Source organism: Branchiostoma floridae, chromosome 19 (assembly GCF_000003815.2).
Source record: "Branchiostoma floridae strain S238N-H82 chromosome 19, Bfl_VNyyK, whole genome shotgun sequence".
Classification (NCBI taxonomy): domain Eukaryota; kingdom Metazoa; phylum Chordata; class Leptocardii; order Amphioxiformes; family Branchiostomatidae; genus Branchiostoma; species Branchiostoma floridae.
Genome location: NC_049997.1, coordinates 7,299,567 through 7,322,192, shown reverse-complemented (window position 1 = coordinate 7,322,192; position 22,626 = coordinate 7,299,567). Strand labels below are relative to the sequence as shown.

The following is a 22,626-nucleotide window of genomic DNA, read 5'->3' as shown; positions in this document are numbered from 1 at the left end:
CCATCCTGCCGGCTGCTTTTCCCAGTTCCTGAAGTTCTTCGGTGAGCAGATCTTCGTCCTGTGGAAGTATGCCCTGCTCAGGAGAAGGATTCTGTTCTTCTCACCTCCCCCCATCGGTGTGGTGTGCTACAGAGGTTTGTTTGTTTGTTTGTTTATTTTGCACATAAAAACAATAACAAAAAGTAAAGTGATTAAAAGTCCTGTTCTTCTTACCTCCTCCCATCGGCGTGGTGTGTTACAGAGGTAGGGAAACACACTTTGTACAATCGCAGGTCTACGCAGCACTTAGTCTAGAGGCTTTGCCTGAAGATCAACCTAGGAAACAACTGACAAAGCGGCAATGCCTTATGCCAGCTTTCTTCCATGGTTGGATCAATGGACGGACCTTTTAACCCAGCCCTTCCAAAGCCCCTTTCAAAGGCCCTTTGTTATTTTGGGTATACAAACAGTTTTAGTAATACAGACAGAGACCAAACTGAAAACCATCATAATATAAGAAGAAACAACTCATGAATGGAAACAAAGAAAAAGAATGTGCCATTCCACCCGAGGCAGACTTGCACCCGCCCACCCTTCTGCCAAGAAACGACACATCAACGCAAACTGGAAATTATAAAGAGGACTAGAGAGTAGAAGGAGAACACCATAGTGAAGGACTGACCACACATACTGAACATCTAACAGACAATCCACCAATAGCAAAGACAGACTGTAGCACCAAACAAAGACTACTACGACAAGGACTCTAAAAACGTAGAACCAAAACTCCCGTCCGCACACTTGCCCATTTAACAGATTGGCACCACTCAGCCAAGAAACTTTCAGAACCAAGTCGAACAAACTCCATCTTGAGTTTAAACCTAAGAGCCTCCTTGATTAGAGACACCAGCTCAATGTGAGATACGAAATTATTGTCAAAGAGAGCCTGACACCTGGACCACCAAATCTTAGACCGAGCGACGGCCAAAATGTAGGTGCAGACATCTCTCTTACACTTCTTCAGGGTAGACGACATAACACCATAGAGAGCGACCGCGCGAGAAACACGAAAACTAGAGACCACCCATCGCCTAATGAATCCTTCGACCCAAGTCCAGGTCAGGAGCACCTCGCCACAAGACCAGATGGCATGGGTAACGGTCTCCGTAGCTCTACAGTTTCTCCTCGGACAAAGAGGGGAAGGAGTTCTGTGCCAAATCGAACAAGTCAAGTAGTTGGTTTTGAGAGCCCCATGTGCGACCTTCCAGGAAAGCTCCTTTAGGTTATTCTCAAGGAGAGTGTTATGCACCGTTGAAAAAACAAGTGACCAATCAACACCCCGCTCTAAAAAACAAGCGGAAGGGGTATGAGAACGAGCTAAAATGGCAGCTTTGTACAAAGACTGCACGGTGCATATCCTGTCCCAAGTCTTCGAAGCAGAAGCATTAACAAACTCCAAGGTGAGCTTCCGCATCAAAGAATAGTGAGGTGGAGCCTCAGGAGAGTGGGGGGAACTGTTAGACCACGATGATGGTTCAAAACGACGGGCAAAAAAACCCAGCCAATATTTTGCCAACTGGACCCATGGAAGATCCGGCCGGTCAAGAATATTGGTAAACGGCCGACAATAAAAACAATTGGCCTTCACTCCAAAATCAATGAGATCCCATCCACCTTTGTCCAAAGGTAGCAAAACTGTCTGTCTAGAGACCAGTTCTGCACGATAACTCCAGAAAAACTTAAAGACGGCTCTCGTAATGTCCTTGACGACTGACTCGGGAGGAGAAAATACAGGAGCAATATACCACAAAGTAGATAAAGCAAGGTTATTAACGACGACAACCTTGCCAGCGAAGGATAAAGAGAAGCTGTCCCACCTTCGCAGAACCGCTTCAAACTTAGCTTGCCTCTCCCTCCAGTTGACTAAAGGCATATTAACACTTCCAAAAGTACCTCCCAATAAACGTATGGATACAGATGTCCATTTGAAATTCTTCGGACAATCGAGTCTTTTCCTCCAACTACCTAGCCAGAGACCCATACATTTGTCAAGATTTAAAAGAGACCCGGAACCTCTGTTATACATGTCAATAACAGCAAAGAGCCGGCGGATCGACTCATCGGTTGTAACAATAGCCGAGTTATCGTCCGCATACTGCGAGATCTTAACTTCACGGCCACCAGGCAACCTGAGGCCGTGAATCGCAGCGTCGGCCCTTACTGTAGCGGCAAATGGCTCCAAAGAAATTGCGTACAGCAGGGGTGACATAGGGCACCCCTGCCGAACACCTCTTGAGAGAGAAAAAGAAGATGATAGCGACCCATTGACGAGAACAGCACTGGTAATGTTGTGGTACAATATAGCAACCCATTTGCGAAAAACCGGGCCAAAACCCATCTTCGTAAGAGTCAAGTGAAGAAAATCAATATTCACTCTATCAAAGGCCTTGGCCTGATCCAGAGAAATGATCGCACAGTCAAAGTTATTTATATTAACATATGTAATGATATCTCTCATCAAAAGTAGGTTACATTGTATCGACCGGCCTGGTATACCGCATGTCTGGTCAGGACTGATGACCGAGGCGGCAACCATCTTAAGCCTATTGTTAAGGACCTTTGCAAGAATCTTATAATCGCAATTTAACAAAGAGATGGGGCGACGGTTCTTCGGGTCCAGAGGGTCCCCTTTTTTTGGAAGGAGAGTAATAACACCAAACCTCTGGCTCTGAGAGAGCTCGCCAGAAGAAAAAACTTCCTCAAAAACTGAGAGGAGATCCCCGGCAATGACGTCCCAGAAAGCGACATAAAATTCCTTCGGGAGACCGTCACTGCCAGGGGACTTATTATTCTCCATACTGCACAATGCAGCCCAAAGCTCATCCAATGAAAGAGGACCTTCTAATGAAGAGACTTCATCAGGATCCAAAGACCCTTCTAAATTGTTACAAAGGTTATTCGCCTCACACTTATCAATAGGCTCAGCACTAAAAAGGTCTTCATAAAATAGCTTAAAAACGTCTAAAATCTCCTCGTCATCTTGGACAACACGTCCAGTAGAATCTCTGACCGAAGAAATGCGTCGCTGCCTACTTCGGGAAGAGGCCTGGCTTACAAAATACGAGGTACATTTTTCCCCCTCGACAAATTGCTTGACTCTGGACCGAACAAAAGCACCGCGAGCCTCCTCAGCGGACAACTCGGACAAGGAAGACTTAGTACATTCATACCTACGCAAGATGTCCGCCGAAGAGGCCCCGTCGTTCATCTTGTTGGTGAGATCGACAAGTTCATTATTCAAGGTAAACATGGACTCCCGTCTCTCCCTAGCCAGTTCACAAGAAATTCTGATCAGGAGAGAGCGAGTTCTAGCCTTTACATCATCCCACCAGGCTCGCAAAGAAGGAAAACCTGGTTTCAAAGTCTTCCAATTGTTAAAAGCGAGTTTAAAATCATTTAAAACTTTGTCTCTTTTTAAAATCGAGACATTACATTTCCACAAGCCAGGCTTCTTCTTCACATCCGGTAAAATTGACAAGGACACACAGTCATGGTCTGTAAAATATGCGGGTAAAAAACAGTAGTTTGAAACGACGAGGCATTTAGACGAATAAAATCGGTCCAGCCGACAGGCAATACCTTTGGTCGGCTGTCTCCAAGTGAAGACCTTTTTAGAAGGATTCTCATGTCTCCAAGAGTCATGCACATTAAAATCGGCGCAAATGTCTTTTAAAACGGTGGAACCGCCACTACCATGAGCCGGGTTCCCGCCCCTCTTATCAATATCAACATCTTCAACGCAGTTAAAATCACCGCACAAAATAAGGGGCTCAGCCCCCGACAGAAACTTATACAAATTTTTAAAAAATCCAGTACGCTCCGCAGAAATGTTAGGAGCATACATGTTACAAACTTTGAAATTACGCGCACCATCGGACAAGACGACACAGACAACACGCCCACTGTCGTCACAAGACTTTTTAACCACATCAAAATTGAAAGATGGAGAGAGTAAAATACCCACACCTCTAGATTGGGAGGAGCCCAATGCCCAAAACGCTTGGCCTCCCCATTCCTTCTCCCAGAGCACCGCTTCAGATGTTGACGAAACATGGCACTCTTGGAGGCAAACAACGTCAAATTTATGTTGACGGCAAAAGCCGAAAACCTGCCTCCTCTTCTGCGGACTACGGAGCCCACAGACATTGAGTGTAGCAATAAGAACCATGAGGCTACATAGAGAAGGAATGTCAAACAACATCGGAATGTGAGGAATTAGTGGTACAGATCATCAATTCCTTCCACACCAATTCGGTTAACAAATTGGGGGTGGACATTGTAGAGGTGCTTGAGACATAACATGGTGGTTTTAAAAAACCTCGAACAATTACCAACCTTACAAGGCACAACGTCCCCGGAGATGCCATGCGCCTTTGCAAGGTGAGATTTCAAAGACCTAAAACTATGCAAGAGTTCGTCACAACCATGAGAAATAAACTGGTTGCACACAAAGACAGCCTTATTCTTGTACAAGTCAGAGGAGATGACAATGGCTCTCGCCTTTGCTACCAAATCGGGACTTGGAGCCTGAGAGGCATCCGAAGTATCCTCATCAATGATGAGGCTTCTGGAGCCAACAGTAGAGTCAGACTCGTTACCGTCCACAGAACGAAGACTCTCCGAGGGAAACTCCTCGATAACAAGACTGGAGTCGGAATCCGGCTCCTTACGAATCTTTTTTCCTTTCGACAAAGTCTTTGCAGAGGCAGAACCCTCACTGGAATCCCCCCTACACCTTTTCCTGGAATCTTTGTCAGCAATATCAGAGTTGCCATCATGGCAGCTCTGACAAAGAAAGAGGCGATTATCGCTTTGACAAACTGGGCCCTCACAGAAAGCAAGGAGAGCAGATTCTGGAGTTATGTCTGCCTTGCACTGATGACAAGACACCACCTCCAGAGTGATTGTGTAATCCAACTCACAACCCTGACACATGTACCGACGAGTAACAGGTCGGATAGGACTGGCCGCTTTACGCCTCCTTCTCTGGGACCGGGCGCGAGGGGCCGGTACCGGAGCAGCAGATGTTGAGGGTACCTGCTCGCTAGAAGAGGAAGAAAGGCCAGGCTTAGCCAGAGAAGGAGCGGCCTCCGACAGCAAGTCCTCAGACGGCTCAACCACCGCGACCGGAGAAAACTTGGTCAGAGAAGGAGCGGCCTCCGACAGCACGTCCTCAGACGGCTCAACCACCGCAACCGTAGGAGAAACCTCCGGCTCCGCGACCCGAGAAGAAACATCCGACTTCACAGCCGAAGAAGTACCCGGGTCCACACTGCCAGGGTGACCTGGAGGCGAAACAGGATCAGATACACCAGACTCTGCGTCAGAAACATGGGCCAGTTCCGACCGATCAGTCTTATTTACAGCCTGAGGAACCCGTCCATCATGATGTTCACGGACCTGACTCACACCTGCCGGGAGCTCTTGGCTCTTAGCCCAACTGGCTCCCATCTTAATCCTGTTTGCGAAGGACAGGGGACAACGGCGGGCCGTATGTCCCTCTGCCCTGCAACTGAGGCACACAACATCGTTGGTACAATCCATGGCCAAATGCCCAATGGATTGGCATTTGTTGCAAAATGTTACTGCACAATTTGCCGACTCATGGCCTTCCTGGTTGCATCTCAAGCAGGTACGGGGCTGCCCCACATACCTGAAGAAAACCATCCTCCCGTCATACATTTTCCATGCTGATGGGATATTGCATCCCGGCTTTAAAACTACTTTGTATTGCCGGTTCCCATTTTTGATGGTCGGTCTGTCCCGGTATGTTACCATACGGGACGTGATGACGGCACAGTATTGATTTAACCAGTTCCTGACATAGTTGTCATCGAGCTCATACGGAATTCTTGTGGCCGTGACAATTATCTCCGCCGCCGCGTAAGATGACACATCCACGGCGTCTAAACCAGACAGTTTCCCCGCATACAATGTACGCTCGTGTACCGAGGAAAATGACACGTCGAATGAGTTTGGTCCCAGAGACTGAACAGCCTGAATGCTGCTCATGGGAGCCGAAACCTCGCTCAGCAAAGTAAACACTTGTTCATACGTTAACCGATCACGGTACACGGCAACTTTTATTGAAAGAGGACGCTTCATAATGCAGCTTTAACTAGAACCAAATAAAACTAAAAAGGAACCAAAATATGAGCAGACAGAGCTGCCAGAGACCCTGAAAAACACTACCTGTAAATCAGACAGCCTCCACGGACTCCACGGGCAGCAAGGGTTGAAAACGTAACGTAACTGAAGGCGTGTAACCAAACTGACACGCTTAAAGAACAACCAAGTACGAACCAATAAACTAGGCAGCCTCTCCGGGCGCTACTGGTTCTCAAACTAAATTGCTAAATTTGCCAAGGAGCAAGCCCAAGTGGAAATTTCCACTCAGACAAAATGGACACCACTGTCTGTCTCAACCCTTGAAATGCAAAACAGAGCAGCGTCCTACAATGGATGACCTCTGCCCCCTCTCAGCCCAGTCTATATAATGGGCGGGGGACAGCAGAAACTACAATGCTGCAACTAGATTTTGCAGCTGCGAAACAGGGCGAACGCCCCACAATGGATGGACCACCTCTGCCCCTCTCAGCCCAGTCAACGCAATGGGCGGGGGGCAGAAGTAAACCACAATGCTGCAACTAGATTCTGCAGTTTTAGATCAACTCATTAAAGCCCAGAGTTCAACCGACTTGCAAACCATTAGATCAACTCAATAAGCCCAGAGTTCAACCGACTTGCAAACCAATAGATCAACTCATCAAAGCCCAGAGTTCGACCGACTTTCGAACCACATACTTACGGGCAAAAACACATTGTCACAATAACGTGATCAACGTGCCGAGTTTCATGGCTTAGTTACACAATGGTACATTCCAGGCGAGTATTAAAACGCTCTTCTAGACGCATGTTACTGTATGTGGTCCAGCGTAATAAATCTACGCTTTAACTCACCATGTTTATATAAAGATATATCCCAAATTGCATCAGAAGGAACTTAGTTTGTAATAAAAAATAATGCATATTCATTGTGGGTCAAAAAGTTTTACAAAACCTGTTTAATGTGCCAATAATTCATCTGACATAAATTATGATAATGAGGGGAGGGGGGCGACATGTGGAACTCGGGATTTTTAAGCGTAGAATCTAGTCTAACTTACCAAAATAACATAAAATACGCGGCAAGGCACAGCTTTTTAAAAAAGATTTCTTGTTAGTTATCTGATGTGTTAGACATCGGTAAGTTTGTAGCTATAAGACCTAGCACGAAAGGGGTATAGGCCTGTATAGCCACTCACAGAAGTGGTTAAGTTTCAGGGACTAAATGAAAATAGAAGAAAATATTTCTGTCATTCCACAAAAAAAATGGCAAAAGAGTGCTCAGCAAAAAAGGAACAAAAAGGAAAACTTGCACAAACCGTTAACCTTTGAAAAGTTATTCTTAACACCAGTCCTGTCCTTTCCCTAATGTTCCTTATATTTGGTCCTTAATACTGAAAATTTTCTTTTTCTTTTTCTTTTTCCCTGTGCCTCAGATTGCTGACTTGTATGGGAAGGACCCACAGAAGTTGCAGCTGGCCTTGGAGTTTTGGTGCCCGCCTGAACCGTCGCTCAGCCCATCAGGCTCTTTTCTGGCAGGGCAGCACTACAGGCCCCCACACAGACAGGTAAGTAATACCAGTTCTCCTTTATTTGTAGGGTTGGACAAGTTTTCTAAAATCCACTTGTCCTATTGGGCAAGCACATAGAAATTTTACTTGCCCGAACCAACTTTTCACTTGCCTGAAATTTGAGTAACATTTTTCTATGTATGTCCATTTCCAGCAATGGAATTCTTTTATTACTGACTCAATTTCTCTGTGTTGAATATTGCTATGGTAGATTGTAATGAATAACAAATTTATCAAAATCTCACTCAAAGGAAAATCTTATATACTTGCATGCCCAATCGGGCAAGTGGAATAGGACATGCACTTGTCCGAAGGGCACTTTCACTTGCCCGGGACAATCGGACTAGTGGACTTGTCCAACCCTGATATGTGAGGTATCCTGTATCTGTTATCTCTAGAAATGGGCTACTTAGGGATGTCAACTCAACTGATGGTGGTTTCTTATTGTAATATTTTAAGATACTATAGGCAGCGTTCCCGCCAGGCATACGTCTTTACGTCTTTGGACGCATCTTTTTCTGGAAAGACGCACTCGGCTCAGCTGAATGCGTCCATAAAAAATTCCGAAAGAAAGGCTGACCTGTACCACCAGTGTACAAAATGTATCTGGAATCTTTTTAAAAAATCTGTCTTTATAAGAAGGAATCCTACCTTTACAATTTATACTTCAAATTCTTCACTTTCCGGTCATCCCAGTAGTCTGAGCATGGGGCGGAGGGCGGCACGTTTTACAACTAGCGAATCCATGTGCAACACACCCTGCCACGCGCCAGTCTGAGCCGTCCGTTGCGCAATGTAATTTTTTGTAGTCCGTGAAATACATCTGACAGTCAGCATTCTTTAACACTCGAAGAAATCTTATGCAGATTTTATATTCTGATATTAACATAATACTAACTTGTCCTCATTTTCACGTATTTGTTAAAGATTTGTGGGCAATACAAGTATTGAACGAACAAACTGTTCTGCGCGAGTGCTGCACATCTTAACAAAAGTTCTCACGCTGTGGGCAGATGATTGGCAGTCGGTATTTTTGACAACAGGCCGCTGGCGCCATGCAGTCCAGATTGGCCACCAGGTCCAAATCCAATCAACTTAATAACCAATCAGCATTTGATAAATGTAATGTTACACTCTGTCATTGGTCACCGGGAAAAAAAGTTGCCGACTATTAGCGCACGTGATGTTGGTAGCCGCCCCGTCGTCTGGCAACTTGTGTTTCTTCCCTAGCTGCTAACAATTTACTATTAAAGTTTCCCCATTTATCCAAGTTAAAAAAACGTGCGCGGTAAATAAGTGAAGAATTCAAAACTATACACTTTATTTCTTATTTACAAAATTCCTTTTGTTTCAAAAAGACAAAAAATTTGCGGCAGAAAAGGGGCCGCAATATTGTTGTCAGGCGTCGATCGAGTCGGTTGTGCACTAGCATTGGCCTCCGTGGCACATGGCGCGGCACGCCCCCCTCCCCAGATGGATCGTCGATCGCAGCGCCCAGCACGCTGGGACGTCTTTCTGGCTACTCCTTCAAGGCTACACCGGCACTGATCACTGCCAAAGAGGCAGCAGATCGTCCTCCTTCGAGTAATGTATAACATCCTTGGTCTATTTAAAAAGAAATCCAACCAAAGATTTCACTCCGAAAACGGGGTTACCCGAGGTCGCAGGAAACAAACGCACGCTCGTAGAAAATGACGGCGCGGCCTTGTAAAACCCCACCGATTCGAAAAATTTGAGTAAAATCATCGGGCAAAATAGAAAAAAACACAAAGTGTGATGGAGCCGTTATTTTATCGTCTCGGAAAACTACTGTATTTGATGCGGGAGGGCGCAACATCGATCGCAGGAGGTAGACATTTTTTTATTCAATGACGGAAAAAAATTGGCAGAGGGTGGTCGTCGATAACTGAAAATGGGAGTAAAAGAGGCAACCGACGTCCAATCTCAAGTGCATGATTATCCTCTCAAATTGCAGGAAATTGTGTTCTAGAGGGTTTGAAATTCAAATTTTCCCGGGGGAGCATGCCCCCGGACCCCCCTAGAATGCGAGCGCCTGCGGCGCTCGTCTCGCTCCTCCGGCGCTCATTACGCCCCTCCCAAATATTTGGACGCATACTTTCAAGAACCTGGCGGGAACGCTGACTATAGGTATATTGAAAATATTGCAATTTGAAAACGCTGTCTGTCGACTTGATTTACGTACAATGCTTTTGAAAACAATGGATGTAGCCTACCCCTTGGATAACTAGTGTCACTACAATTGTACCTACAATATTGATGAAACTGAAAGTGTACTTGTATGGTAAATAGAAAGGAGTGTTTTTACGAGAAAAGTATGATGGAACATTCCTTCCCCCCTTCAAGGTGAGCCTGTACAAGTTTGTGAGGATTGCAGGAGACCTGGTGCCCCCCTCCCTCTTTGTACCTTACATCAGTATGCTGACAGGACTGGCCAATGGACCACAGTGTGCTCACTACTGCTTCTCCCTCCTCAAGGCCAATGGTAAGTCAAGACTTTCTTTACTGTGATCATTGTCTTCGGGTCCCTTGATCACCATAGATAAGTTTGTGTTCTACTTCTGAACTGGCGTCCTAGAGACATGAAAAATATGAGAAACTGCTCTATGTCTACATTTCTGCATAAATCTGGATTCAATCTGCATGTACATTGTACATGTATCATACATAGTCAAAATTCTTCCCATGCCTGATGGTGCAGGTGCATAGGATGGCACTCATCTCCGTTTCAGTAGCCCTGGGCCACACAACTTTGTGCAATCACTATAGCAGGGGGCTAGTCCACTGGTAGTGAAGTGTGTTCAACTTCCATACTCTTTTTTCTCAAATGCTGAGTGCAAGGCAAAGAAAGCAGCATGTACCATTTTTTAAGTCTTTGGTATGACTCAGCCGGGGATCAAACTCACGACCTACCGAATGCAAGGCGAACACTCTACCCACTCGGTCATTGCACCGGTATCATACATAAGCATGAGAAAAATGTAGCAAGAATTATGTAGATCATATCTTATATAAAACAATGTCCTCTTCCCCCCCAATAGGAGGCACGGGTACGGCAGTCTCCTGGGACCGTTTCTTCAGTAACTAGACTATCGACCAATCAGAAAGTAGTCTCAGTTTGTCATGATCTCTTTTTTCATAGGCTGGTAGAAGAAATAAGAAGAATGGGCCAGCAAAAACAAAATGTTCCTCTTTGGAAACATATCTCTACAATTCTTGAGATTGTGATCTATGTCCTCTTGCAGGAGGCACGGGTGCGACAGTGTCCTGGGACCACTTCTTCAGCTCCCTGAGCCAGTACAATGTACTACTAACTAACCAAGAAAATTGGAAAGAAACACACTAAATTTCAATTGTAGTAGTATAGTGGAACTAGGCTAGGAGTATAGTGGAGGGCCTCCGTTATTCCATCCCTTGGGGAGAACTCTGACATGTCCTCTTGCTCCCAACAGGAGGCACGGGTGCGACAGTGTCTTGGGACCATTTCTTCAGCTCCCTGAGCCAGTACTACCAGGGTCTGCGGCAGGAGTTAGCCAGCTCGGCGGACGCTCGCCATCATAAGAATGGAAAATATTGAAATCTAGACCCTCTAAAACACTATTTCCTGCACTTTTAGGGTTAAATGCTGCTCACAGCAAATTGTTTTTCCGGCCCCAGCTGCAAAAGAAGGATGGGTGCTGACTACAACCCTGGTCATATAAACTAGAATTCATAACAGAGATAAGAGATAACCAATAAAAAACATGTCCTCTTCCCCAACAGGAGGCACGGGTGCGACCGTCTCCTGGGACCACTTCTTCAGCTCCCTGAGCCAGTACTACCAGGGGCTGCGGCAGGAGTTAGCCAGCTCGGCAGACGCTCGCCATCACGTGTACCGCCACCCTGTCCGCAGCATCACTGCGCAGGAGCTGGACGGGCTGCTCTCTGTACTCAAGCTGACGGAGAGGATAGCAGAGGAGGTGAGTAGGCAGGCAGGCGTCATTTGAGCGCTCTTTTCTTAAAATAACAAGAAATTGGACGCACTAGACGTCCTTACACAGGGGAGCAGATCCTCTGACAAGGATGAAATTCTGATTGAACAGGGATGCCTAGGACATTTGTGGTCACAGTCTTCTAGTTCTTTTGCCCCTCAAGATAGCTTAGAATGCACCATTTTAACTTCAAAATTCTCTTAAACTCTGCAACATGGAGGGTGGATGCCCTGGGACCCCCCCTACAAATTAGTTACATGTAGATACTAGCAGTGGGGCCTGTATCACTTACCGTGACTCACCAAGATATTTGGACCCCCAATATTAAAATCATAGCTGAAAGACTGTGAGTAGGGCAACTATTGACTTAGAACTAGAGTTGGTCTCTTAGAATTTAGAAGGCACTGTAGATATGAATGCTTTTTTCTTTCTTTTCAAGTTGTCTCAGAATGACACAATACAAGCACTTGGTTCATATTACGATAGATTAAAGGTAGATAGCAAAGGTTTGAACCCTTTTTCAAACATGTCTGCCCCAGGACGAGAACTCGCGCCTGGCGCTGTGTGAACACCCCCACTGGATGCCGACCGTGCTGTTCTTCGGCCTGCTGCAGTGCCCGGTCCCCTCCGAGCTGAAGGCGGCGCTCATGAGAACCCTCGCCGCGCTCGCCAAGTCTCCCGAGATCGCTGCCGGCCTCTGGCAGTCTCTGGAAGTCGCACAGGTTTGTGTATGAAGGGATGATATACTGATAAAGAAACTCTTTTTACACAACCATGCTTTATTCTCACCAACATTTCGATGACTGTCACCTTCTTCAGGGCAATTGTGACTGGTTCACATTGTACTGCAGGACAGGTGTTGCTGCTCACATGTCACAAAACAGATGTGGTAACAAGAGTCTCTTTATTCAGTAAAGTACCGACCTGATGAAACTTCACGGTGGGATGATATACTTTTTTCAGAGGCTCAAAATGCATCACTGGTGCACCCAATTAAAAGATTTAGGTGTACAGAAAGATTTGGGGGTGCACTGTCTGTAACCGCCACACATCAGCTTATAATGCAAGTGATTGATTGATTGATTGATTGATTGATTGATTGACATGTTCTCTTTTTGTTTTTCCTCAGATCCTCCAGACTGTCCAACCATCAGGACAGACAGTCCAGGCAGCTGGCATACAGGTCTGTGCTTTCCTAAATTTAAACATTCTCTACTTTATCTAGGCATTAGTCAATATAAGTTTTGGCAACCATGTAGTTTTATATAGTCTAAAGAAATTGTTTTTGAACCACTCACATCAGGATGGACCCCTGAGTAAAGTGAGAAAATTCACATTCATTTTCCAAGGGCAGAAGACTGGTGGCATATCAACAGATTCGAACTTTGGATTGTGGATCAAACACATGCCGTTACGCCACATGACCTTACATTTGTATATTGTCTCCTGCATCCTCTCGGTTGTCAGTCATACTAATGACTGTAGGTGTAAGTGAGCCTGACCACCCCAAAGTAGCCTCCATTTGGTAGCTCCCAAAGTTGAAAGCTTTTCCACAGTTCCTTGTGGCGCATGCGCACCAGTCTACGTTTTTTTTTAGCAAACTTTACATAGTCTTACGTTTGTGATTAGACATCCAGGTATCGTTAAAATTGAAGAAGATTCACTCAATACTTCTGAATACTTAAAACGTAAGACATGAAACGTCTATTAAATTTTTAAGTATCCAGAAGTATTGAGTGAATCTTCTTCAATTTTTACATAGTCTTGCATGAATGGTTCCAGGTTGAGCTGGAGGAGATCGAGGCCCGAGGAGAGGAGTACCCGATGACTCGTGCCTTCCTCCATCTCGTGGACAGGCTGACGGACATCGCTGTTCCGCCCAGCCTCGGCGCAGGATTCCGTGCTCCGGGGTTCGACCCCTACCTGGAGTTCATCCTGGAATCTGTGTTCCTCAAGTTCAGCACCAGGGCGTACAAAAACCCCGGGGAAAAGGTGAGAATGATTTTTTCAATTTTGCTGACGAAAAAATTGCAAGATAACACATATACTACAAAAGTTGAAAATGTTTTTCTACTTTTGCTGACAAAAAAACAGTAATTACAAGATAACACTTCTACCACGAAAGGAAAGAAAGTTCTTTTGAAGTCAACAAATTGGTGTAAATTGTTATTTGTCTGTTTACTCCTAATACTCATGTATCTTAGAGAAATGTTGAAACAGAATGATTGACAGGTAAAAAAAGACAAGGAGCCATGTAAAACTACCAATGAACAAACTATTATTTATTGTATTGTGAAGATAGCAAATGGACAATATTTATTCTTACATCACTGCTGAAGTCTGAACAGAAAATTACACCAAGTAGAAATTAAAGTAATTTTCTTTCCTTCTCTCAATCATGTTAATCATAACAAATAACAGCCCTATATCCATTCATTCATTCCCTTTCTCCATTTTGATCTTTCCCCACAGTGGCAGGTCACATCAGGAGTTCTCCAAGTCCTTCACAAACTGCTGCAGTACCATGAAATGTCACCAGAGGACTTCCTGGACCAAACCATCGAGGTTCAGGGGGGAGGGACCACCATTGCAAACAAGCCCCCAGGGCACACACTGCTCATCCACATGTTAAATGACAGCCCACTGCTGAAAACCATTCTGCAGATCATAGATGAGGCTGTCAGGCTTATGGAGCAGTATGTGCCATTCCCAGGTGGGTAGGAAAAGGATAAGATTTTTAAGGTTATCCTCATAGAAGTGGTTTGGCCCAATGTTGTATTATTAGGCTACTAGTATGTGATAAGCCCCAAGTTTCAAGTTGTATCTAGAAGTAGAAGTACATGGGTTAGAGAGCTCGGCAGCAAGCATGGGGCATTACGGATTGTCTTGTAAACTATGGGAACGTGAGCTGGGACGTTACAGGGGGAAAATAGCGGCCCTTAAAAGTCCCCCCGCTGGGGGACGGTATTGTACATGTACTATAAGCTTTAGCCGCAGAGCGACTGTTGGTTCTTTTGCTCCCGCTTATAGCTCCCGCAGGCCAACAGTCGCAGACTGCTACGTTTAAAGAAACTAAAAAATGGCCAAAGCAAAAGAATCAACAATCGCTCTGCGGCTATGTTAGCTTAAACATTTCAACGATAATCTGAAAGACTGTGCTTCCCTCTGTACAATGTTACCAGTATCTTTGTCTGTGTTATGATGTAAAGAATGCTTATTCCTGCTTCCTTACTCACTAACCAATGCAACCTTAGGCCTGAACTGCTAGCCTTGCATTGAGAAGGTTAATATAAGAAAAGATGTTTGAGGTTTAGAGAGTATCTGCCCAAAGTTGACAGTAGCACAAGTAGTCCACTTGTTACTGACCCTGCCTCTTGACCAAGATGTGAGTTTGAATTCCGGCAGTTGTTGCTCACCTGACATGCTTGTTACTAGAATTAGTTACGTATATGCTCCTTAGGGCGGGATGTTCAAGTCATGGTCCAATGTTCATTGCACTTAGTTTAATGAAAAAAACTAGGGGAATGAAACTGTAAATACTGTAATTCCTGATTTTTTCACGGTTTTCACGGTGACGACTCTCACGTGAACTTATCATTACTGATAACATACAATATAAGAGACTTTTTATGTGCACCTGCTGCCACCGTGAACATATAGTTCTGAGAACAACTTAAATTTTTTCAGACCATAAAAGTTTGGTACCGAGAAGACAAAGTGAATTACAGTACTGTACATAACATCTATGTTTATCTTCTCTGTCACAACCAGTGAAAGAAATCTCTTCAGTGAGATAAACAAGTTCAAGATTGCTTCCTCTTTCTAATGACCATCTGCTCCCAGGAAAAGAAGACCTGGAGAAGTCAGCCCTGCTGTGTCTGCAGATGTTGGAGTCCACGTTCGACAAACAGGACCAGTTCATGGCGGTCCTGCGGGACCAGGGGTCGTCCGTCATGGCCGCACCGCTGGACGAACTGTTGGTCAGCATCAACCCTCGCACGGGCAGGGCCGACCATCTCGTCAACATCGCTAGGTGGGTCAAAAGTCATAATCGGTGTCACTTATTTGATATTCATGAAAAATGGAGGATTAGTGTTTGGGGGAGCATTCATGTGTGTGTCTGTCTGTCAACATGATAACTCTAGAAGGCCTGGATGGATTGCCTTGTAAATGTTAATTCAATTGTTTAGACTTGGTATCATCATAGTAGGAGAGGGAAAGAGATTTAAATGTATATGGTGGTCACAATTATGTCATATAGAACCAACAATGAAAACACATATTCATGGTGTCATGATTTTGCAGTAAAGATCTAGAGGGCACTGAGAAAATAAATCATAGCAAACATTTACAGTACCTCTGCTAACATTGTCATGATGTAGAAAAGCAGTTAGCTTTCCCAATGCATATCAGTATTGACTTTTGAAAAAATCCCAATCATTTCCATGTTTGCAGCTGACTTTAGCTTGGTCCTGGCTTCTTCAGTTTTCAATGGATTTCAATGGTGACCAAACTTGTACAAATGTATATAGCTGCTTGGCCAAGAGAAGATTTAGTCAGGATTTGAGGACAATGTGTATGGGTTGTTGTAGGTTGCCTTAACTGAAAGAAGAAGAGACTAAGAAGACCTGTACCAAACATGTTGATGGATGTATTTTCAGGTTTGTAGAGTACAACAGCAGCAGCCCAGAGCTGGCCCTGTGTAGTGTGAAGATTCTATGCTGGATCTGTCTCTCCTCTGCATCACAGAGTGAGCTGGTCGGCATGTTCACTACACAACAGGTTAGTCCATTGATCCTTGTTCTATACAAGTTCTGTGAACTTGAGTTCTTTTTGTAAGTAGTTAAGTATGGTACATCTCTAATTATTTTTACCATCCTATACAAGTACTGTAAATGCAGAATTGTTTGCGGTGGATTAATGTTCGCGGTTTTCGTGGTGACCACTTCACCGCGAACTTAAAACCACCGCGAACATTTTTCCATGGCAGTAAGTGACTACAGTGCATGGTGCTACCGCAAAACTAAAACCACCCGCTACCGCGAACTTCAATGCATTTACAGTATGCCTCACATAGGGTTTCAAACTCTTAATAAGCATTTGCTGGACCACGGAGGTTTTAATGTATTTATTTCTATCCAGGACGTGTCCCGTAGCCTGTTACATGGGTTTGTGGAGTGTTTAGAGACAGATGATGTTGAGGACAGAGCAGATATTGCAGAACAAGGTACAACACAGCTTTTCATCATCTCCATCTACAGTAACTGTTGTTTTTTTGATAACATTATTGTGTAGTTTACAAGTATGATATTGTTTTATTTAAAGAATGAGAAAAAGATGTATAACAAAATTTTAGATATTTCCTGTGGATAGATTAGGCCTTAGCCTAAGTCATTCCATCTTTCTACTTAAACTGTTCTGAATTTAAATCTACAGTAACTGTAATACATCGACTTTGATGTATGGTATACAATTTTGTAACAATAATGTTATTTTTGTTCTATATTTTACTATTCAGTTTCTCTTCTTTATGTTATTCTGTTTATATTATTCTTTAGAGTGAACGCCCGTAAAGCAGTGTATTAAGCACACAGCGCACTTACCTTGTATAAAGAAAGATGAAAAAAAAATCAAGACCATGGCATGTCCAGGTCAAAAGATACAAAAAAAATCAAATTTCTGCTGCAGTACCAAGGTCACACACCAGAGGGCCCAAAATCAACCCTGACCTTTGTCTTCCCGACCCCTACGACATACGAAATATCCTTACAATCCATCCAGAGGTTCTTGAGTTATGCTGACCACAAATGTCCAGAAACACAAACACAGACACAGACATACAGACACAGAGACACACCCAAAACTATATCTCCATTTTTCATGGTGATAATAATGACCTTTAACCAGTTGGGGGAGTTTGGCACCCCCATGAGGTAGTAATATCATCCCCTGGATGCTGTTTTTTGCCAAAAGGACCCATCCAAGGGCTCTGATTAGGGGGTGTATCAAAAGACTAGCCGTATAGAAATTCTGGCAAATGAATTTGATGAGACTGGACATAGTAGGCTATAATTTGAGGGTAAGTTTGTATGGCTTGAACTTTTTATTCTTGAGATAATTGCATATTTGTTTCCTCAACTCTCCATTGGATTGCATGTATTACTGGGGGAAATTCTAATGGCTTCGTCTCCCCTTTTACAGAAGATGCTGACCTGACGGCCTCTCAGACGCGCTGTTCCACCCGACAGCACATCCTCCAGCTGCTGTTACACTCGCTGGACCAGCCTGCCCCCAACCTGGCTCACTTCCTGCTGGGCTTCAAACTCAGGAAGCCGGTCGTGAAAACGAACCTCCAGGACCCAGGTGTGTTAGTCGTGCAGGGTTGTAGCCAGCACCCGTCCTTCCGTCCTTTGACAGAATTTTGCAGCTGGGGACGGAAACAAATTTTGCCCATTCCGTCCTCTGTAAGCAATACTTAACCCTGTAAATGCAGGAAATAGTGTTTCAGAGGGTCGAGATTTCAACATTTTCCTTGGGACCATGCCCCCAGATCCCCTAGGAACACTGCGCCAAAGCCATCCAAAATCGAGGGACGGAAAATGATTTTGGGCTGGCTACAACCCTGGTTTTGTGTAACATGGACCTCACCTAACCTGTTGAACTTTTTTCCTGGCTTCCAACTGAGAGAGACCCAAGGCTTTCCAGGGTTAGACAAGTTTTCTAAAATTCACTTGTCCTATCAGGCAAGCACATAAAGAATTTACTCGCCCGAACCAACTTTTCACTTGCCCAAAATTCAAATGACGGTCACTTTTATATGCATTGTCACTTCCAGCAATGGAATTCTTATTATTGCCTCTATCTTTCAATGTTGACCATTGCTTGATGTCATGACTGTAGAAGGTAACAAGTATAAAATCTCTCTCAATGGAAAAATCTTACTTGCCCGATCGGGCAAGTGGGGTAGGTCATGCACTTGCCGGAACAGCATTTTCACTTGCCCCGGACAATAGGGCTAGTGGACTTGTCCAACCCTGGCTTTCTAGCGGACCTGTATCCGTCACAGGATGGAAATTTGCTTATAGAAATGGAAAAATTGTACCCTGCTCATCCCAAAAATCTGGACATAAAACTGTTGAAAATGTATTTACATCAGCTAAAAATGACAGGGACAAAAACTAACAGTCCAGCTGCCGGATCCGGTCCCTGATAGCTGTAGCCTTAAACTTTTTAAGACATTATCGTATTTCATTTAGACTCATCCAAAACATATATGGCTTTAGACTCTAGAGATGCTTTTTATGGTGATGTAAAGTAAATGATAATACACTGTATTATACATTGTAATACGTACACCGTATGACTATGACTGATTGACTGATACATGTATGTAGTGATAAAGTAAAATTAATTATAGAAAAAGGCCATTTTGAAGTTGTAAGGTTTGAAATAGTAATAATTGCTTTTTCCTGTAAACGAAATTGTACATCTCCATTTTTCTCCTTTATTTCCCCCAGGTGTGTTAGGTTCTCCTCGCACCTGTCTGCACTCCATCCTGGGGGTCCTGGACGCCGGGGTGGACTCTGTGGGGGGTCCCAGCTGTATCCATGACAACCCACAGCTGTCGGAGCTGGCTTACAAACTGGCATACCACCTGTGTGCGAACACGGAGACCTCCGACCCCACCATGCGCTACCTGCGCACCACACACGACTTCCTGTACAGGCAGATGCAGCATGTGCCGTTTGCTGGGAAGGATGAAGGTAAACACAAATTACCAAAAAATTACCAGAAAATCCTAGTTGATAGTAAAATGTACGGTAAATTAATTTTCTTTTGCAGTGATTTTATTTTGCAGAAGGAAAATGGTGCGGATATTGTTTTGAATTTGCATTACCAGTAAAAACAGTTCTATTATAATTTACCCTCTATAAGTCTTGATCATGAAGTGTCCTCAGGACAAACCTTTCTAGAAAAATCTTGTTGATCCCATGCTATACCATTTTTCACAATTATTATTTGTTGTTTTAACTGAGCTTTGAAAGAAATTTTTTTTAAATTGTTGTCAGACCTGGACCCAGTGTTGCTGTTGAATCAGCAGTCCTGGCTGCTGAAGTCTGTGGCCATCGAGCTGCGTCTGACGTCACTCAACAGACAACGGTCGCACACACAGAGGCTACTCAGTCTGCTGTTGGATGATAACTCCTCACAGATCAACACAGGTGGGCTTAAGTTAAGCCTTAACACATAATACACACACAGTACACAGACATGATCATATATATATTATACAGGCTGACATCCCTAAACACACAACTGTCACACACACAAAGACTACTCTGTTTGACAATAACTCCTTGCAGATTATCACAAACATCCAAATGTGTATGCACACAGGTACATTAACTAAACCCAGATACACATGCACACACCTATACACATGTACAGTAAATGCCAAAAAAATAACACAACTCAAGAGATCAACAACAACTTTTTGACAGCTTCTCCCAGCTGCCTAAACCCATAGCCAAGAGAACATTATAGAGCAAAATAGCTACTTCAGTGCTGAAAGTTCAAACAAGCTATAGATGCCTTTATTTGATCATCTTTATGTTACCTGTCATGGGTGACTTTACTGTATTTACCTCATGTCATCTTTCGTTTCTGCGTGCAGAGAAGTCATCTGTGACATTTGAAGTAGACAGAAGTACTTTTTCAACCAGCATGTTTGGGGGACTGCAATCATATGGTGGTGTGTTTTCTTTTGTTTCACATGCTGTGACGTGTACTGTTTTTTTTCCCCTTATTTTGTCATTTTTCTGTTTCTTCTTTGTCCCACCCTCTTGCACATATCGCATTTCAGCCTAAAGCGAGATAATCATAAAGTGAATTGTGTTTCTTTTTCATGTATGTTCTTGTCATATCAACTTTTGTGTGTGTGTCAGTGTCTTCAGAATTCGTGACTTGTCTTTTTTATTTGCACCTACACTGTTTAATGTCTATCTGTGCAGCACCTGTGTGTAAATACTGCATGTAATTTCTCAGTTTGCCATTTAAAGAAAATGACCAACTGAATTCACACTTGTCGGGTCTTAGAATACTCACCTGTAAAATTGCAATTTGCATCCAAGTTTTGAGATTACAGAATACTGTAAATGCAGAAACTTTCGCGGTGTTTTAATGTTTGCGGTTTTCGTCATGGCCACTTCCCGCGAACTTAAAACCACCGCAAAAATTTGCCATGGCAGTAAGAGATTACAGTGCATGGTGCTACCACGAAAAGTCATTTTTCCAGCTACCTAGAAATTAAATCCCCGCAAACTTAAATGCATTTACAGTAAATACATACAGTTTAAGGGTAGAAAAATCCAGCTCATAGATTGAGTGTGCAAGTAAGGAGGAAAAAATACTTTTAGCCCTGTCAAGTATTTGGCAATTACAAGGACAAAATTTTTAGTTCAAAATGTGTCCAAACCTTCCCATGATGCCCCAGGAGCGCCGACACGTAGGAAGATCCTGTCTCTGCTGGACTCACTTGACTTCACGCAGAATTACCCAGAATCCCCTCAGCTGGACTTCATGAACCCCGTGGTGATAGAACAGGTCATGCAGGCCTGTCACACCAAGAACAAGGAAGGTGGGTGGAACAGATGTATAGGATGTACTGAATTTATTATCAATTTCATATTCCTTTGTACGTGTACATTGTAATGTGCTCTTGTCATCTCATGTCACGTCTATCCCTAAAGGTAGCATCTCACTGCACTTGGGGCACCGGTGCGGCACTGCGGGGTTTGAAAAATTGCTCAACAAGATAAAGAACAATTTTTCTTACGTTTTGTGTATTTTGTTGTCTTCTAAGTCATACTTTTTACTTTTACGTATTACGCAATATCTAAGTTATAAAAAATTCGGGGAAAATACCCCACAGTGCCACAGTTTACAAACCCCGCAGTGCCGCACCGGTGCCGCAAGTGCAGTGAGATACCACCTTAAGTCTTAGGTCATTGGGGCACGACAAAAGATCTGGCAACCATGTTTTTCCACCTTTCTTGGTTTTCAGTGTTTTTAACTTAGTGTCATGCCAGTCCGACTATTTTGTTCCTCCCTGGATGGTAACATTGAAAAAAATCTCTTGTCTAGTTTTCCTTACTTTTATTTTGTTATACCCCAGTTAAAAACAGGACGGTACCTTGAGGTCTGCAATAATACAACAGCCTTTCAATACACATGTGAATGAATATGTCCTATGTTGTAAGTTGGTTAAGGTTTAAGTTAATACAAGAAAAGTAAGAGTACATGTACATGTATCTCCTTCCTCCCCACTGCAGGTGTGAGCCTGTGTAATGTGAAGGCTCTCCACAAGGTGCTGGTGGCGGAACTCAACGCTCTGCAGGGGTCAACGGCTGCAGGGCAACGTCCACTTATCACAGAGGTAAGCACAAGTCAAGTACATGGACTTCATCTGTTAACTGTTTCCTCTTGACATAGAATAAGTTTGATTGCATCTTTCTATCAGTAACATGTCTACATGGCTGCTGTGGCTTTCACCATGTGCTCCTCTATTTAGAAAAATAAGAGTATGAATATCTCGCGTATCGTCAAACCTAAAACAATATAATTCCCCATGAATTAGTAGTATCTTCCATTGACCCCATGACCTGGAATGTCTTTTATGACTGATAAATGACTAATTCTACCACCTATTAACTTTAGTCTGTAACCATAGTAACTGTATCGAGCTTACAAGTAACCATAGTACATGTACATGTAACTGTCAACACATCTCTTTGTCCAGGAGATCCAGTTGATCCTCCAGTATGCAGTAGCGAGGAACCAGGTGAAGGAGAGTCTCCAGGCTAAGAAGCAGGGGTATGTGACTGGTTTATTTCGAAATTCAACAAACTGACAATGACATGCAG

The 22,626-nt window shown here is 43.8% G+C and overlaps 1 protein-coding gene across 1 annotated transcript in view; it reads left to right on the top strand.

The window, feature by feature from the left end:
• Window positions 1-22,626, top strand: part of LOC118407157 (nuclear pore complex protein Nup205-like) — a 49,608-nt gene that overhangs the window by 5,946 nt on the left and 21,036 nt on the right. Inside the window, exons 7-24 of the mRNA XM_035807575.1 lie at window positions 26-121; window positions 7,581-7,712; window positions 10,080-10,218; window positions 11,496-11,692; window positions 12,244-12,426; window positions 12,834-12,887; window positions 13,487-13,696; window positions 14,177-14,417; window positions 15,548-15,737; window positions 16,366-16,486; window positions 16,847-16,931; window positions 17,906-18,067; window positions 19,222-19,467; window positions 19,774-19,926; window positions 20,379-20,456; window positions 21,198-21,341; window positions 22,036-22,139; window positions 22,503-22,576. Coding sequence (XP_035663468.1) covers window positions 26-121; window positions 7,581-7,712; window positions 10,080-10,218; window positions 11,496-11,692; window positions 12,244-12,426; window positions 12,834-12,887; window positions 13,487-13,696; window positions 14,177-14,417; window positions 15,548-15,737; window positions 16,366-16,486; window positions 16,847-16,931; window positions 17,906-18,067; window positions 19,222-19,467; window positions 19,774-19,926; window positions 20,379-20,456; window positions 21,198-21,341; window positions 22,036-22,139; window positions 22,503-22,576 — 2,609 coding nt within the window. The remainder of the gene's footprint in view (window positions 1-25; window positions 122-7,580; window positions 7,713-10,079; window positions 10,219-11,495; window positions 11,693-12,243; window positions 12,427-12,833; window positions 12,888-13,486; window positions 13,697-14,176; window positions 14,418-15,547; window positions 15,738-16,365; window positions 16,487-16,846; window positions 16,932-17,905; window positions 18,068-19,221; window positions 19,468-19,773; window positions 19,927-20,378; window positions 20,457-21,197; window positions 21,342-22,035; window positions 22,140-22,502; window positions 22,577-22,626) is intronic.